At 47.2% G+C, this 15,669-nt stretch overlaps 1 protein-coding gene across 1 annotated transcript; it reads left to right on the forward strand.

The window, feature by feature from the left end:
- The first annotated feature begins 3,581 nt into the window (after nt 1–3,581).
- On the forward strand, nt 3,582–15,046 carry LOC107296006 (solute carrier family 22 member 6-B-like). The gene is made up of 10 exons (XM_015825344.1): nt 3,582–3,992; nt 6,109–6,212; nt 7,694–7,848; nt 8,522–8,690; nt 9,276–9,399; nt 10,740–10,852; nt 11,058–11,272; nt 12,945–13,053; nt 13,678–13,881; nt 14,962–15,046. The coding sequence occupies exons 1-10, from the start codon at nt 3,582–3,584 to the stop codon at nt 15,044–15,046; spliced, it is 1,689 nt and encodes a 562-aa protein (XP_015680830.1).
- The last annotated feature ends 623 nt before the right edge of the window (nt 15,047–15,669 follow it).

A 15,669-nucleotide genomic window follows, 5' to 3' on the forward strand; every position in this document is an offset into this window, starting at 1 on the left:
GTATTTGCCTAGTGTGGGAAATCAGGTACTACCGGAAGTAGAGATGAAACATTTGATGGTGTAATATGGGATCTAGACTGAAGAAGTTAATATATACCACTGAATTACTGATGGACCCAGACAACACAGATTGGCTTGCATCTCTGGCCTTTATAAATCAGGAGAAAAACAAAATGGCACGGATGGAACTGAAAAAGAAACAGAATTACAATAACAATGAAGACCCAAACATATCTCTACCCTGGGAACGCAGCTTGCGTTCAGGAGATGCTCCAATGCTGGAGGATGAATCTCTTATGAACCTCTGACCCGCTGAACTGCTTAATTGCAATTCACAAAATAATCTGCAGTGGCCTGGGATTTAGCACAAGAAATGGAACCTGGGATTATACAGCCTGTGAATGAATCCATTTTCTGAGTCTGTGCAATGATGCACGAATCATAAATCGAGCTAATAGGCAGGGCTTGTCCAAGATGCTAAATTCTGAGGAAACTAATCCAGGTTTAAACTAACCAAGCTTAGCAGGCTATGCAAACGCAGCTGCCAGTCGCTCACTAATCTGGATAAGCAGATTGGGCGGGCGGAGTGGCTCGGATGCCCTCTCATCGCTAAGCCCCAGCTTTACCTTTCTGAAATGCATTTTGTGGTCAATTCCTTCTCTGCTCTTCTGCTGATGGCAGCTTTCGGGAAGAAAAACAAACATAGGAGATAAAAACAGGACTGTCACATCTGTGCAATCAAATTCATCGTTATTGTTGATAATTGAAATAGTGCAGAATTAAAAGCGGCGCGAAAGAGATGAGGTTTTGCCAGTCGCTGGGGGAATGGGATTACAGAATAACAGAGTTGGAAGGGACCTCGGAGGTCATCTAGCCCAACCCACTGCTCAAACATACCTATACCATTTCAGACAAATAGCTGTCCAGTCTCTTCTTAAAAGCCTCCAGTGATGGAGCACCCACGACTTCTGTAGGCAAGTCATTCCACTGATTGTACTCACTGTCAGGAAATTTCTCCTTAGTTCTCGGTTGGATCTGTCTTTCATGATCTCCCATCCTTTGATTCGGTTAACGCCACCCTGCTTACAAATGGAAATTCTGCTCCCACTTGTTGTAAGTTGAGGATTACTGTAGGACCGGACCTAAGTCTGCTGCTAACAAAAGCTGCTGGAAACCATCTGGGCTTCTCCATCTCACTCCAGCAGAGAGTGGGGGAATGCTGGGAGTTGAAATTTACAGATAACACCTTTTGCGTGCATTTATTTATATCCCACCTTTATTGTTTGTACAAATAATTCAAGGCATCAGCATGCCTTCCTCCATTTTTCTCCACAACAAGAACCCTTGTGAAGGTTGGCTGGGCTGAGAGCGAGTGATGCCCTAAGTCACCAATCTGGCCTTAGGTGGGATTTGAACTCAGAGCCTCTCATTTTCTAACCTGGTGCCTTAACCACTAGACCAAACTGCTCCACATGTAGATCAAACTAGAATAAAGTGGTCTGCAAACATTGCTGAGGTTGAGAAACATATCGTTCTACTGAACCCTGCAATTGAGCAGGGGGTTGGCCTAGATGACCTTCAAGATCCTTTCCAATCCGATGATTCTCAGATACTGTCTATGTGAGTGCGCCCAAACCAGCAAGGATTGTGTAAAAGGCAAGGATAAGGTCTCTAGAGGAAATAGCACACAGGGCTGTGTGTGCAGGTTGATTTCCAGGAATTTGAGTTCGTGGAAGGAAGGGGCAAAACTAAAGGGATGGGTGGCCCTCCATGTGCTTAGAGCTGGCAGGAAAGGTTAGTTGATCAATGGTTAGCCATGTTTTGACCATCCTTGGGTGCAAGACAGGATGGGCCGGGGAAGGCTGCTGCAAACTCATTAACTGGAACGGCATGGGGAGGGAACGCTCATCACCAATTAGAAGAAACAAGAATTTTAAGGAAGGCGCTCCAAAGTCTCTCGATAAATGATAAACGAAACGAAGGTTCCAGGAACAAAATGACGCATTTTGATGCACCGGCTTGTTGCGAATCTTGTATTATTAATCTCAAAGGCAGTCTTGTTCGATAAAGCGTGGCTAAAAAATATCCTGGCTTGGCAACTTCTGCAAAGTGTCTTGAAGAGGGCAGAATGTTTCCGTCGCCAAACACCAGGCCAATCATTGGTGGCTTAGAATGATTTCGTATCTGGCAAGCGCATGAAATGAACAGCGCTGACGTAGAGGTTCCTTCTCAATTTCTTCCCAAATTAAAAAGGGGAACAATTTCTCCTGCACTGCTAAACCAGCATCTTTCGGAAGGTTAATGTTGATCCATTCACTGCTGTAACCGTTGCACTCCCCTGCCTTTATCTTTGCAGCCACTGGTTCAAATATTGGGGTGTGCGGTGTGAACATTCGCCACCAAATACAGTAGCAACTATATTGTTTGGGTGCGAAAGAGATCTAAAGTCATTGTTTACAGATGTTCCTTACAACATTGATTTAGCAACTGTTCAGTGTTGCAACGGGCATTGAAAATAGTAATTTACGGCTGGATCTCACACTTATAACCATAGCAGTCACGTGATCAAAATCCAAGTGCTTGGCATGTATTTAGGACAGTTGCAACATCATAAATGGTTGATTGCCATCTTTGACCTTCCCAGCCGACTTTTGACAAGCAAAGTCAATGGGGGAAGCCAGATTCGCTTAACGGCTGCATGGCTCACTTAACAACTGCAGTGGTTTGCTTAGCAACCGTGGCAAAAAATAAAATCGGGGCACGACTCTTAGCCACCATCTTGTTTAGCAAATTCTGGTTCAAACTGTGATTGTCAGTCAAGGACTAGCTATATCTGACCCCTAGCCAGGTATAACATATCTGAAACAAACCAATTATCTTTTTTTAAGATAGAAGAGATGGAAAAAACTCAGTTTTGACTACTTGGCCTTTATAAAAGGCTGAAACACATTTCTTAAGATGTGTATCTCATACTACAGGTCAAACCTACCCTTTTATCAAGATCACACCTCTTGGCTACTGTAGGAATCATAGAAGGTTTACAGCAAAACCACTTCACATGCTCTTAAAGGCAACTTTAAGCCTTTCCCCAGCCAGAATGTATTTATGACGGTCGCCGTATCCTGGGGTCATGGGGAAGGAAGTCAGATTCACTTAACAGCCATGTGACTAACTTAACAACTGCCATGATTCACTTAACAACTGTGGCAAGAAAAGTCATAAAATGGTGAAATTCACTTAACAGCTGTCTCACTTAGCCATGGAAATATTGTGGTTGTAATTTGACGACTACCTGTGCATTTTTTGGGGGGAGAGGCGGGAGGAAAAGGGTCAGGGCAAAGCTGGGCAAATACAGGACAGGCAAAAAAAAAAGACATAAACACACACACACAAACACGCACAGACCCTGCCTTCTTCATGGCTGCTTTCCCACCCACTTCCCATGCCAGGGGGTGCCCAGTCAGCCGCAGCTTCCTGATGGCCATTCATTAATCCAACCTGCCCTCTCCATTTCCTCTCCTTGCTTATAAAAGGGCTCCTTTCCTTGGCAGTAAGAAAGAAGACAGAAAGAGTGGACAGACATGGGTCCTGCGAAGGGTCAACGCCGCCTCTCCCTGTGCCCAGGGCCTCCAGTGGCCACCATCCCCTTCGGAGACCTGCTGGAGGAGGTTGGCAGCATGGGCACCTTCCAGATTTTCTCTGTCTTTTTCCTCTCGCTCCCTGTCCTGTTCCTGGCCAGCCACAACCTGGTGCAGAACTTCAGCGCGGCCACTCCAGAGCACCAGTGCAGGCCGGTGCAGCCGGGCAACCTCACCCAGCAAGAGAATCTGGTCCCTCTTGGGCAGGACCTGAAGCCGGACAGTTGCCAGCGCTTCGCTGGGTGGTTGGCGCCCAACTCCAACGACACGGCGGGCAGGGAGGTAGGACTGGAACCCTGCCTGGACGGGTGGCAGTATGACCACAGCACTTTCACTTCCACCATCGTGACGGAGGTATGTTCTGAGGTCACCTCCAGCCTCTCCTATTTATTTATTTATTGCCCACCCACAGAGCCACCCACCGGTTCCACAGCCTGCTAAAGATCACCCAAGCTCCACAGCATCAACTGCACACACCGGGGCGCAAGGGCGGAGTCTTGTCCCCGCTGCCCAGCTGCCATGTCCTTGGCTGTGCTGCTCCTCGTAGGCCGTGCTGGGGGTGACTCTCCTCCTGGGGGCTGCTGGTGAGGAAGGGGCCGCGGGAGGAGGTGGGGCTGGAGCAACGGCACACGTGCCCACAGAGAGGGCTCTGAGTGCCGCCTCTGGCACGCGTGCCATAGATTCACCACCACTGGTCTAGGCCATCTAACCATTGAAGCACTGTTGTTGTTGTTAGTTGCAAAGTCGTGTCCGACCCATCGCAACCCCGTGGACAATGTTCCTCCAGGTCTTCCTGTCCTCTAGTCTACCATCTTCTGGAGTCCATTTAAGCTCACGCCTACTGGTTCAGTGACTCCATCCAGCCACCTCATTCTCTGTCATCCCCTTCTTCTCTTGCCCTCCATCTTTCCCAGCATTAGGCTCTTCTCCAGGGAGTCCTTCCTTCTCATTAGGTGGCCAAAGTACTTGAGTTTCAACTTCAGGATCTGGCCTTCTAAAGAGCAGTCGGGGTTGATCTCCTCTGGGACTGACCAGTTGGATCGCCTTGCAGTCCAGGGGTCTCGCAGGAGTCTTCTCCAGCACCAAAGTTCAAAGGCCTGCATTCTTTTGCGCTCAGCCTTTCTTATGGTCCAACTTTCACACCCTTACATTGCAACTGGGAAAACCATGTATTGTTTATATATTAAAAAAAGTCAGATACTGGACCAGTATACAGGTAGTCCTCAGCTTATGACCAAAACTGAGCCCCAGATTTCTGTTGCTGAGTGAAAAAGTTAAGTGAGTTTTGCACCATTTTACGACCTTTCTTGCCATCGTTGTTAAGTGAATCACTGCAGTTGTTAAGTTAGTAACACAGTTGTTGAGTCCATTTGGTTTCCCCATTGACTTGGCTTGTCAGCTTGACCCTGGGACACTTCTGTGGCCCAGTTCCAAATGGTCCATAGACCAGTATTGGGCCGCAGCCCGGTGGTTGCGGACCCCTGCATCAGTACCATTTCCACCCTCTTTTGCTAACGGTTCTGCAGTCTACAGGTAAGTCCTGGGACAAAAATTTCCCATGCCAAGCAAGGTGGTTGTTCGTTGATTCATGCTCAATTCTGCAACCTTCTTCTGCTAAATGAATCACTGCAGTGGTTAAGAGAATCACCTTGTTGTTAAGCGACTCTGACCCATTGACTTCGCTTGTTGGAAGCCAGCTGGGAAAGTCACAAACGGTGATCATGTGAACACGGGATGCTGCAACCGTACTAAATGTGGGCCAGTTGCTCAATTTTGTAGGGGATGCTGCAAGAAGTCATAAGTGTGAGGACCTGTTGTAAGTCACTTTTTTCAGTGCCATTGTAACTTTGAACGGTTGCTGAATGAACTGTTGTTAAGTTGAAGGCTTTGGAAGAAACAAGGTAGCCCAGAGTCCCTCCTGAGATTCAGGAGATGTTGTATTTACTGTTTATCCTTCAAAGGGCTGCCCTTGAAGACACCCCCCCAGCAAAATTGCCCCCCCCCCGTCCTGATCTTGCTGATCTTTAGAAAAGCATTAAAAGAATGACTATTTTCACCCTCCAAGGTGTGAGGATCAGGATGATTTAAATTCCCATCAAGAAGGTAGGAATGCACGCCTGGTCACCTCTTATTAAACTGTTTTATTTTGATTGTTTCTTTATGCTACCCAGCATAAAGCATGGTGTGGTCTGAGATGAGCAGCTCCATCATTTCTTTAAAGCAGGGCTCTCCAAATTTGGCCACTTTAAGCCTTGTGGACTTCAAATCCCAGAATTCCCCAGCCAGATTTGAAGTCCACAAGGCTTAAAGTGGCCAAGTTTGGAGAGCCCTGCCTTAAAGAAATACATAACTTTTCCCTGGTTCCGAGCAGCCGAGCTTAGCCTGTTGCACAAAACCCTGCCACCTGGGTTTTCCCGAAGCTGGCTAAGCGTGTTGTGGGAATGCAGCTCTTTCTTCTGTATCCTCGCAGTGGGACTTGGTCTGCAACCTGCAGCCTCTGAAGAGCCTGGCCCAATCCCTCTTCATGGCAGGGGTCCTGGTGGGGGCCTTCATCTTGGGAGACCTCTCGGACAGGTAAGAAGACCAGGTGGCTGAAGGAAATTTCACAAACAAAGAAAACAGGTTGCCCAATACAGAGAGAAATATAAACGGCAGAATTCTGCAAGGCTGGAATTCTATAAATTAGGAATGTATTCTACGCAGTCTGAACATTGCAGCTTAGCATATTTATTTATCTTATTATTTATTTATATCCTACCTTTTATTATTTTTATGAATAAGGCAGCAAACACGTCCATCACATGTCCCACACACTTTCCTCCTATTAGCCCCACAACAACAACCTTGTGAGATGGGCTGGGCAGAGAGAGAAGGACGGGCCCATAGAATCATAGAGTTGGAAGGGACCTTGAAGGTCTTCTAGTACAGAGGTCCCCCACCTTTTGGGCACCAGGGACTAGTTACATGGAAGAGTTTTTTCCGCGGACCAGAGGGTGTGTGGTTTTGTGTGCTGCCTGCATCCCGCGGTTGTTAGTGCGGACCAGTTGCTGGCATGTCACGACCCGGTACCAATCCACGGCCCAGGGATTGGAGACCCCTGTTTTAGTAGTCCAACCCTCCCCTGCCCAAGTCAAAAGTCCTTTTGCCCTCCCAAAATCACCCAGCCAGTTTTTCATGCCTAGGACTAGAACGCTCCGTCTCCTGATGAGTCTCCCAAGGTTCCGCAGCTGACTTTCGTAGCTAAGGTGGGATTAGAACTCACAGTCTCCTGGTGATTGGCCCAAAGTCACCAAGCCAGTTTTCATGGCTAAGGTGGGACTAGAACTCTCCATCTCCCAGTGACTGGCCCAAGATTCCCTAGCTGGCTTTCATACCTAAGATGGGAACTAGAATTCCCAGTCTCCTGATGATTGACCCAAAGTCACCCCACTGGCCTTGTATCTAAAGCGGGATTAGAATTCACACTCTCCCACTTTCTAGCCTTACCCTCTAGACCAGTGGTGACGAACCTAGGGCACGGGTGCCAGAGGCGGCACTCAGAGCCCTCTCTGTGGGCACGCGTGCCGTCGCCCCAGTCGTAGGCCTTCAGCTGGGTTTTATAAAACCTTTTCGCTTTAGGCCTCCGCCGCCGTGTGCAAAAAAAAAAGGTTCAATCAGTCAATTTCAACTTCTCGCGGCAAAAAAAAAAGATCTTGCAAAGTTGGAATGGATTGATTGAACTTTTTAGGCCCACCTAATCTGCTGTTACCACCGCAGCCACGCCCACCCAATGGGCCACGCCCACCCAGCACCCGACGATGCATAAGTGGGTTTTGGGTTGCAGTTTGGGCACTCGGTCTCTAAAAGGTTCGCCATCACTGCTCTAGGCCACATTGGCTCTCAAAGAAATAAACATAGAGGAAGAACCAGTCTGGCTATGTAAAGGCAAGGATGGGGTTGGAGACTTTAACACTCTCCTTTCAAATTCTATGCAAAACCCATCTCCTGCCCTTCTCCCCAAAACCTGGGATCTAACAGACATGTCCTAAGCCTACCTGTAACCCTCTTGGCCACAGATTCGGACGCCGGCTAATCCTTATTTGGTCGCTGCTGATGGTGGCCGCCATGGGCACGGGGGCAGCCTTCTCCAACAGCTTCCTGACCTATTGTGTCTTCCGCTTCCTGAGTGGTATAGGCATCTCCGGATTCCTGCTGAATTATATCTGTTTAAGTGAGTGCTGGGTAGAGCGGATGGGAAGGGGGGACACGTGGGAGGATGGGGTGAAGGTGGGTGAGGGCAGTGGTTCTCAAGCTCGGAAACTTCGAGCTGGGTGGATTCCAGCTCCCAATAATTCTCCAGCCAGCCTGCTTTAAATTGTGTAAACTATGTGCACGCTGGCTGAGGAATTCTGGGAGCTGAAATCCACATCACGTAAAGTAGTAAAGCTTGAGAAACACTGGGTTAAAGGATGGCTTGGCAACTGGTATCATCAAAGCCACCTGCAAGGAGCTGGACTGGTTAGCCTCAAGGGGATCCTTCAACTTTTGGAAAGCAGAGTCATGGACCGGTGTGAATCCTCAGTGCTATTTGAGTTTGGTTGTTTTCTGGCAGATATTTCATCACCAAACTCGGTAGCCTCATCAAGTTCAGAGAGCACCAAGGACCTCACAGTCCTTCCTCCTCCTCCTCCTCCTCCTCCTCCTCCCATCCCCCCCCCATAAATCCCATTCCCTTCTAACACTGAAGATGTTAACTAGTTGGGTCACGAAATGTCCACAAGAAAATCATGAAGCTCAGAGACTCAAGAGTTCAACCCTGAGCTACAAACATCCCCTTCTATCATGGATTGGTCCTCACCTTGCTGGGTCTGAGATTTCAGTTTGCCTTCCTCTTCCTCTCCTAGGTCTGGAGTGGGTGCCCACCAAATACCGGGCGGTGGTAGTCTCCATCCAGAGCTACTGCAGCACAGCTGGGCAGGTGCTGCTGGGAGGCTTGGCCTACGCCATCCGCGACTGGCGCTGGCTGCAGCTGGCCATCTCCGCCCCCTTCTTCGCCTTCTTTGCCTATTCCTGGTGAGTCCCCCAGAACATAACTTTAGTTGTAAGGGAAGCTGCAGGCCCCTGGCTGTGTCCAGATGTTCCTATAACATCAGCTTCTATTTCCCCAGGAAACTTCAGGTAGTCCTTGACTTATGATCACAACTGAGATTGGACCTTCTGTTGCTAAGTGAGGTGGTCATTCAGTGAGTGGCCCCTCATTTTAGGACCCTTTTTTGCCATGGTTGTTAAGCGAATCACAGCAAGTGTAAAGTGAATCCTGCAGTCATTAAGTGAATTATTTGGTCATTAAGTGAATTCAACTATCCATGTGGACTTTGCTTATAAGAGAAGCGAGCTGGAAAAATTCCCACTGATAATCATGTGACTCCAGGATATTGCAACCATTGTACGTACGTGCAGTTGCCAAGCACCCAAATTTTGAACATACAACACAGAATGAACCGTTATAAGTCAAGGACTACCTGTATACGCTTTTTAAAACAACAAAGCAGCTCAGCCTGGCCACTAGGCTTTCCCGCATGGAGAGCAGGATAGGAACAGAGACATCCCAGAGCCCCATAAGCGGCTTCAAGCCACCCAATCTGACCTTCTCCACAGGTGGTTTCCGGAGTCGGCCCGCTGGCTCCTCATGAACAACGAACATGAGGCCGCCCTACGCAACCTGAAGCACGTAGCCAGGATCAACGGGAAAGCTGCAGCGGGTGAAGCCGTGGTACTGGAGGTGAGGAGCAACGAGGTTTCCCTGATGTTCAGTGCACGCTCTCTATGGCAGCGATGGCGAACCTTTTAGAGACCGAGTGCCCAAACCGCAACCCCAAACCCACTTATTTATCGCAAAGTGCCAGGGCCGCATCAGCATTGTGGTGCCTTCATGGGGGGGGCAGGGAGGTGCCTCTGAGTGCTGCCTCTGGCACACAAAAACTGGGGACACAAAAATGGGCCACAGTGCTGCAAGGCGCAAAAGCGGCCATGCCATGGGGTGCAGATACAAGGCGCTGCACCATGCAAGAATGGGGCAGGGCTAGTGAGTATCACGTAGGCACTAGCCCCGCCCCATTTGCAACATGTGCGTGCTCACGGCCCTGTGCATGCATGTAAAATGCTTCCCCCTCCCTTTTCTTCCAGTCCATCAATCAACAATGGTTGGTGACCTCTGCTCTACCACCTCTAATCGAACTTGCTAGTTGGCCACTTCGCCTCCTTTGTGCTTGGCGGGGGTCCTGCTCTGGGCAGCAGTGGTGGTCTGATGCACCTGCTGCTGGCAGCGGTGGCACGTGTGCCAACAGAGAGGGCTCTGAGTTCCGCCTCTGGCACGCGTGCCATAGGTTCGCCACCACTGCTCTATGGGTTGGACTGGTCCTTCCCGACAGAGAACATTACCCTAGTTTTCATCAGCCTCAGCCACTCTAAGATGAGTGGACTTCAAATCCCATAATTCCCCATCCAGCATGTTGAGAAGCACTGATCTAACTCTCTCCATCCATCCATCCATCCATCCTTGTTTCTCAAACTTGACAGCTTTAAGATCTGTGGACTTCAACTCCCAGAATTCAACTGCCACATTGGCTAGGGAACTCTGGGAGTTGAAGTCCATACATCTTGAAGTTGGCAAGTTTGAGAAACTCCAATCTAGTGCAAACTATCTATGATGTAACATCTTCTGGAATCCAAGATGACTCCTGAACACCACAGAACTTCACATCCGGGCAGTTTTTTTCCCCGACATCAGGACGGAAGCAGGTCACTATTGTCTTTTTCTGGAATAGTTTTCAACCTCCAGTCTAACTACATCCCATGATCCTATGATGGTCTCCTAACTGAGGGCTTACCAAGTCCAACCTAGCTTGGCAGTGAGGACCAGTCCAGGTCAACTATACTTTAAAGCAGGAGTCTCCAAACTTGGCAGTTTTAAGACTTGTGGACTTCAACTCCCCATGCTGGCTTGGAAATTCTGGGAGTTGAAGTCCACTCGTCTTTAAGTACTCGAAGTTGAGAAACACTGCTCTACGCGGAAAAACTGTTGCGTTCATCCTTGCATAATCTTTTCTTCTCCCCCTGTAGATGCTGGAGACCCAATCGGGGAGTAATTCTCCAGGACGGGGCAAGCACTCTTGCTTGGACCTCTTCCGCACCCCTGGACTGAGACGCATCAGCTGTTGTCTCATGCTCATCAGGTATGGCAAAGACATCACCAAAGGAAAGATGGAGGGTGGACAAAGCAGATCCGTCTTCTCCAAACAGAGGTCCTTCTCAGATTGAGAAGATGGCAACTTCCATCTTCTCCAACCAATGAGGAGACCCTCAACCCAACACCAACATTTCTAACCAGTTGTGGGTCTCCACCTAGATAACTTCTAACCCAATATTTGTCCTTCTCAGTTTCTCCATAAACATGGCCTATTTTGGGCTCTCCATGGACCTCTACATGTTTGGCCTGAACGTCTTCCTGGTGCAGCTCTTCTTCGGAGTGATAGACCTGGTGGCTAAGATGGTCTGTGCTCTGCTGCTCAGCTATGTTGGCCGACGCATCATCCAATCCGTTTCCCTCATCCTTGCAGGAATGTTCCTTTTGGTCAGTCTTCCTGTCCCTTCTGGTAAGAAGAAACAACGAGAAGAAGTATCCACCTTCAGGGGTCTACTGGCAGGTGTAATTTACTCACTTCTAGCTATGTTTGTGGGAAAAGACAGGATCAAGAGCAGTTTCCGAAGCTGGGCAACTTTAAGATGTGTGGACGTCAACTCCCAGAATTCCCCAGCCAGCCATGTTGGCTAGAGGATTCTGGGAGTTGAAGTCCACACAACTTAAAATGGCTAAGGTTGAGAAATATTGATCCAGAGGCTACTGAGTGTTGTCTAATGTTAGGAATAGGCCAGAATTTGGTACTAGAAACATCAGAGCTTCTCCAGTATTGCTGGGCTGGGAGGGAGGCCCCCCCTCTTCTTATCCAAGATGGCTGCCATTTTCTTTGGGATTGCTTTTCCCAAGAGGACCACCTTTGATCCAACTCTGGTTCCTTCTGAAATGGAGACCAAGAAGAACAAATGTTGGCGTATCCCGCTGCTTTCTTATACAAGAGAATATTCATAGCATAGGGTTGAATTGTGGGGTCCTTGATGTTCTCTGTTGTCCTGCAGACATTTCATTATCAAACTAGGCAACATCACCAGTGCTAGAAGGGAATGGGGTTTGTGAAGAGGGAGGAGGGCGAGAAGGAGGAAGAAGCATCTCCCCTGCATACCCTGATCTCAGTGGGTACGCGTCTTCACCACCAAACAGCCCAGGTAAATAATGACTTGAATAATAATTAATCAATGACAAAATAAGAAATAAAAAATAAATGGGATCCTCGGCGCTCTCTGAGCTTGGTTGTTTTCTTGCAGACGTTTCATGACCCAACTAGGTAACATCACAATCATAATCCTAGCACTGATGATGTTACCTAGTTGGGTCATGAAATGTCTGCAAGAAAACAACCAAGCTCAGAGAGCACCAAGGACCCCATTCATGTTTTATTTCTTATTTTGTCATTATTAGCTAAGACATAATTTAGCTAGGCTGTTTGGTGGTGAAGGCACTTACCCACTGAGATCAGGGCATGAGGGGCACATGCCATTTTGGTTTGCACAGGGGATGATCAAAAAAGGCAAGATGGCAGCCAAGAGGATGACACCAGGAAGTCCTGGTTTTTATATGCAATAGGTGCACATGCCATGCACATCAAAACCAGGTGGAGTTGTGACCCTCCTGTTGTGGTGGCCATCTTGACTTTTGTGACCAACTCTGCAGGTGTCCCTTGTTCTGCATCAAATATTCTGCGTTGATAGCTCATGTAGAACGTATTTTGGGCAGTTACTGAGAGTTTGATGCAGCGTTTCTCAACCTTGGCCACTTTAAGATGGGTGGACTTCAACTCCCAGAATTCCCTAGCCAATGTGGGAGTTGAATTCTGGGAGTTGAAGTCCACACAGCTTAAAGTTATCAAGTTTGAGAAACAAGGATGGATGGATGGATGGATGGATGGATGGATGGATGGATGGATGGATGGATGGATGGATGGATGGATGGAGTGAGTGAGTTAGATCAGTGCTTCTCAACATACTGGCTGGGAGTTGAAGTCCACCCCTCTTAAAGCATGCTGGCTGGGGAATTCTGGGAGTTGAATTCCACACATCCTAAACTAGCCAAGGTTGAGAAACATTGTCTCAGGACCATGTTGGAAGAAAACTAACCAGGTTATGCTCTCAACCCACCTCCATTTCTTCTAGATATTTTGACGGTGCGTCTCGTCTTTGTGGTTCTGGGTAAAGGGTGCTTAGCAGCATCTTCCATGTGCCTCTACCTGTACGGAGGGGAGCTCTTCCCAACGGTGATCAGGTAAGCAAATAGGTGGAAACCATGTTGGGGAGAGGTCATTCCTGGAAATCCAGTTCAGGTTCCCCTTTCCAAGACATCCTGGCTCCCTTTCCAGATTCATCAGCCCTAGATTCTCCTATTACATTCATGATCAAGCAGGCAGGGGATGATAGCAGTTGTGGTTAATCCCCCTGGAGGATACTTACTTGCTGTGTCCCAAAAAGATCAGTCTAGAATTGAAGAGACCTGGCTTGAATCTCAGCATGCAGTGACTGCATTCAGACAACCTACTAGACCAGTGTGTTTTACCTCAGCAACTTAAGAGATGTGGACTTCAACTCCCAGAATTCCTGGAAGCTGGCTGGGGAATTCTGGGAGTTGAAGTCCACACCTCTTAAAGTTGCCGAGGTTGAGAAATATTGCATTAAATCGTTTTTGTGGTTCTGGGTGTGGAGGAAACATAGCCTACCTAGCTATGTGTGAACTATAGTTTGTGTGAAGCTACAACAGGCTTTCACCCACCTGGTGGAGGACCACGGGCTGAGTGACTCAACCTAGCCTACCTCACAGGGTTGTTGTGCAGGCAAAGAGGACATGGCAGGGCCAGCAGGGGCTTTAAAGATCTCTGTGGGTTTTCCTTCCCAGGCAAACGGGCAGCAGCTTCACCACAGTGATGGCTCGGCTGGGTGGCATCATAGCCCCCCTGGTGTTGATGGCAGGGGACTACCAGCCTTTCCTGCCTCTGGTGCTATTTGGGGTGATGCCCATCGTTTCTGGTGTTTCTGCGGTCTTCCTCCCTGAAATGTTTAATGTCCCTCTGCTGGACACAGTGGAAGAGGTTGAAGAGAGGTGGGTTCCTCTCCCCCTTCTTTTTCTCCCCATGTCTTTCTCTATTCTACTCTCTATTCTGTTCTATTTCTATATTTCTATTTCTATTTCTATGCTCCTCTCCTCTTCCTTTCATTCTGTTGTTTTCATTCTCTTCTCTTCTCTTCTCTTCTTCTTTTCTCTTCTCTTTTTCTCCCCTCCCGTCTCTTCTCCTGTTGATTCTATTCTATTCTATTCTATTCTATTCTATTCTATTCTATTCTATTCTATTCTATTCCCATCACCATCTATTTTATTCTATTCTGTTCTGTTCTGTTCTGTTCTATTCTATTCTATTCTATTCCCATCACCATCTATTCTATTCTATTCTATTCTGTTCTGTTCTGTTCTGTTCTGTTCTGTTCTATTCTATTCTATTCTATTCCCATCACCATCTATTCTATTCTGTTCTGTTCTGTTCTGTTCTATTCTATTCTATTTTCTATTCTATTCTATTCTATTCTATTCTATTCTATTCTATTCTATTCTATTCTATTCCCATCACCATCTATTCTATTCTATTCTGTTCTGTTCTATTCTATTCTATTCTATTCTATTCTATTCTATTCTATTCTATTCTATTCTATTCTATTCTATTCTATTCCATTTCATATTTTCCATTCTATTCTATTCTATTCTGTTCCATTCTATTCCATTCCATTCCATTCCATTCCATTTATTCTATTCTATTCCATTATCTCTTATTCTATTCTATTCTATTCCATTCCATTCCATATTTTCTATTCTATTCTATTCTATTCTATTCTATTCTATTCTATTCTATTCTATTCTATTCTATTCTATTCTATTCTATTCTATACTATACTATACTATACTACTCTATCCATCTAGTTTGATGCCTTTCCTCATTTTGCAATTTCCTGTTGCCCATGGGTTCCTATCTTTGCAAACATTGATTTTCTGTCTTTCTTTTTTGCCAAGGAGCCTTCTTCCTGCTTGAGTGCGGCCTCTTTTTTCCAATAACGTATCTCACCTCCCCTTTATTCTTCCTGCTAATAATATCTGTGGCTTGTAATGGCCTTTTAACATCTGTCTCCCCAGAGCTAGATGGAAATCCAAAGCCATCCTGGCTGAGGCACCAGAAAAGAGCTCGGCGTCTCCCATCATCCAGTCGACCCGCCTTTGAGCTTCAACGGGAATCAGGATCTGGCATCTCCCACTGGCGTTTGCAGGATCATGAACCTGAGGCCAGCCATCTGCCATTGGGCCCTTCCAGCAGGCTAGCCGGCTGCCAAGATTGCTACACAGCAACATTTTTGGAAGGAAAAGCAACAGAGATAAGGTTGGAGAACATTCAAGGTCCAAGATAGTCTTCTGGCATCTTGAAGCAAATGGACTTTCCTAGTTGTGGTTTTTCTGTCTCTTGAAGGAAGTCAACTTGGCTTCTGTTTCTGGATGGCAGTGACCCTGAGAAAGACATTTTTGGCCTTAGGGTTCTTCAAAACGATGATTTTTATGCTGCCAGATGTGTTCTGACACAGACATTGCAGTGTGTGCGTGATTAAGTGCGGGTCCTAAGACATACAACAAACTCCTCATCTCTATCTTTGTCCTGGTTAGTTCTCCATCTCGGTTGCTCCAACGGGATTTTAGCAACCAGGGCTGTACTCTGACCATCCCTGGACGGAGGGAAGGCTGGGAGATGTAGTCTTCAAGAAACAGCAGAGAGGCTGGAACAGAAAAAAAAACAACCAGCATTGTGCAAAGACAGAAATGTGGGGCGAATGGTTGAAGGTTTCTTACAAGCTG

This window comes from Protobothrops mucrosquamatus, unplaced genomic scaffold (genome assembly GCF_001527695.2).
Source record: "Protobothrops mucrosquamatus isolate PMUCROS unplaced genomic scaffold, P.Mucros_1.0 scaffold2599, whole genome shotgun sequence".
In the NCBI taxonomy this organism is placed as follows: Eukaryota; Metazoa; Chordata; class Lepidosauria; order Squamata; family Viperidae; genus Protobothrops; species Protobothrops mucrosquamatus.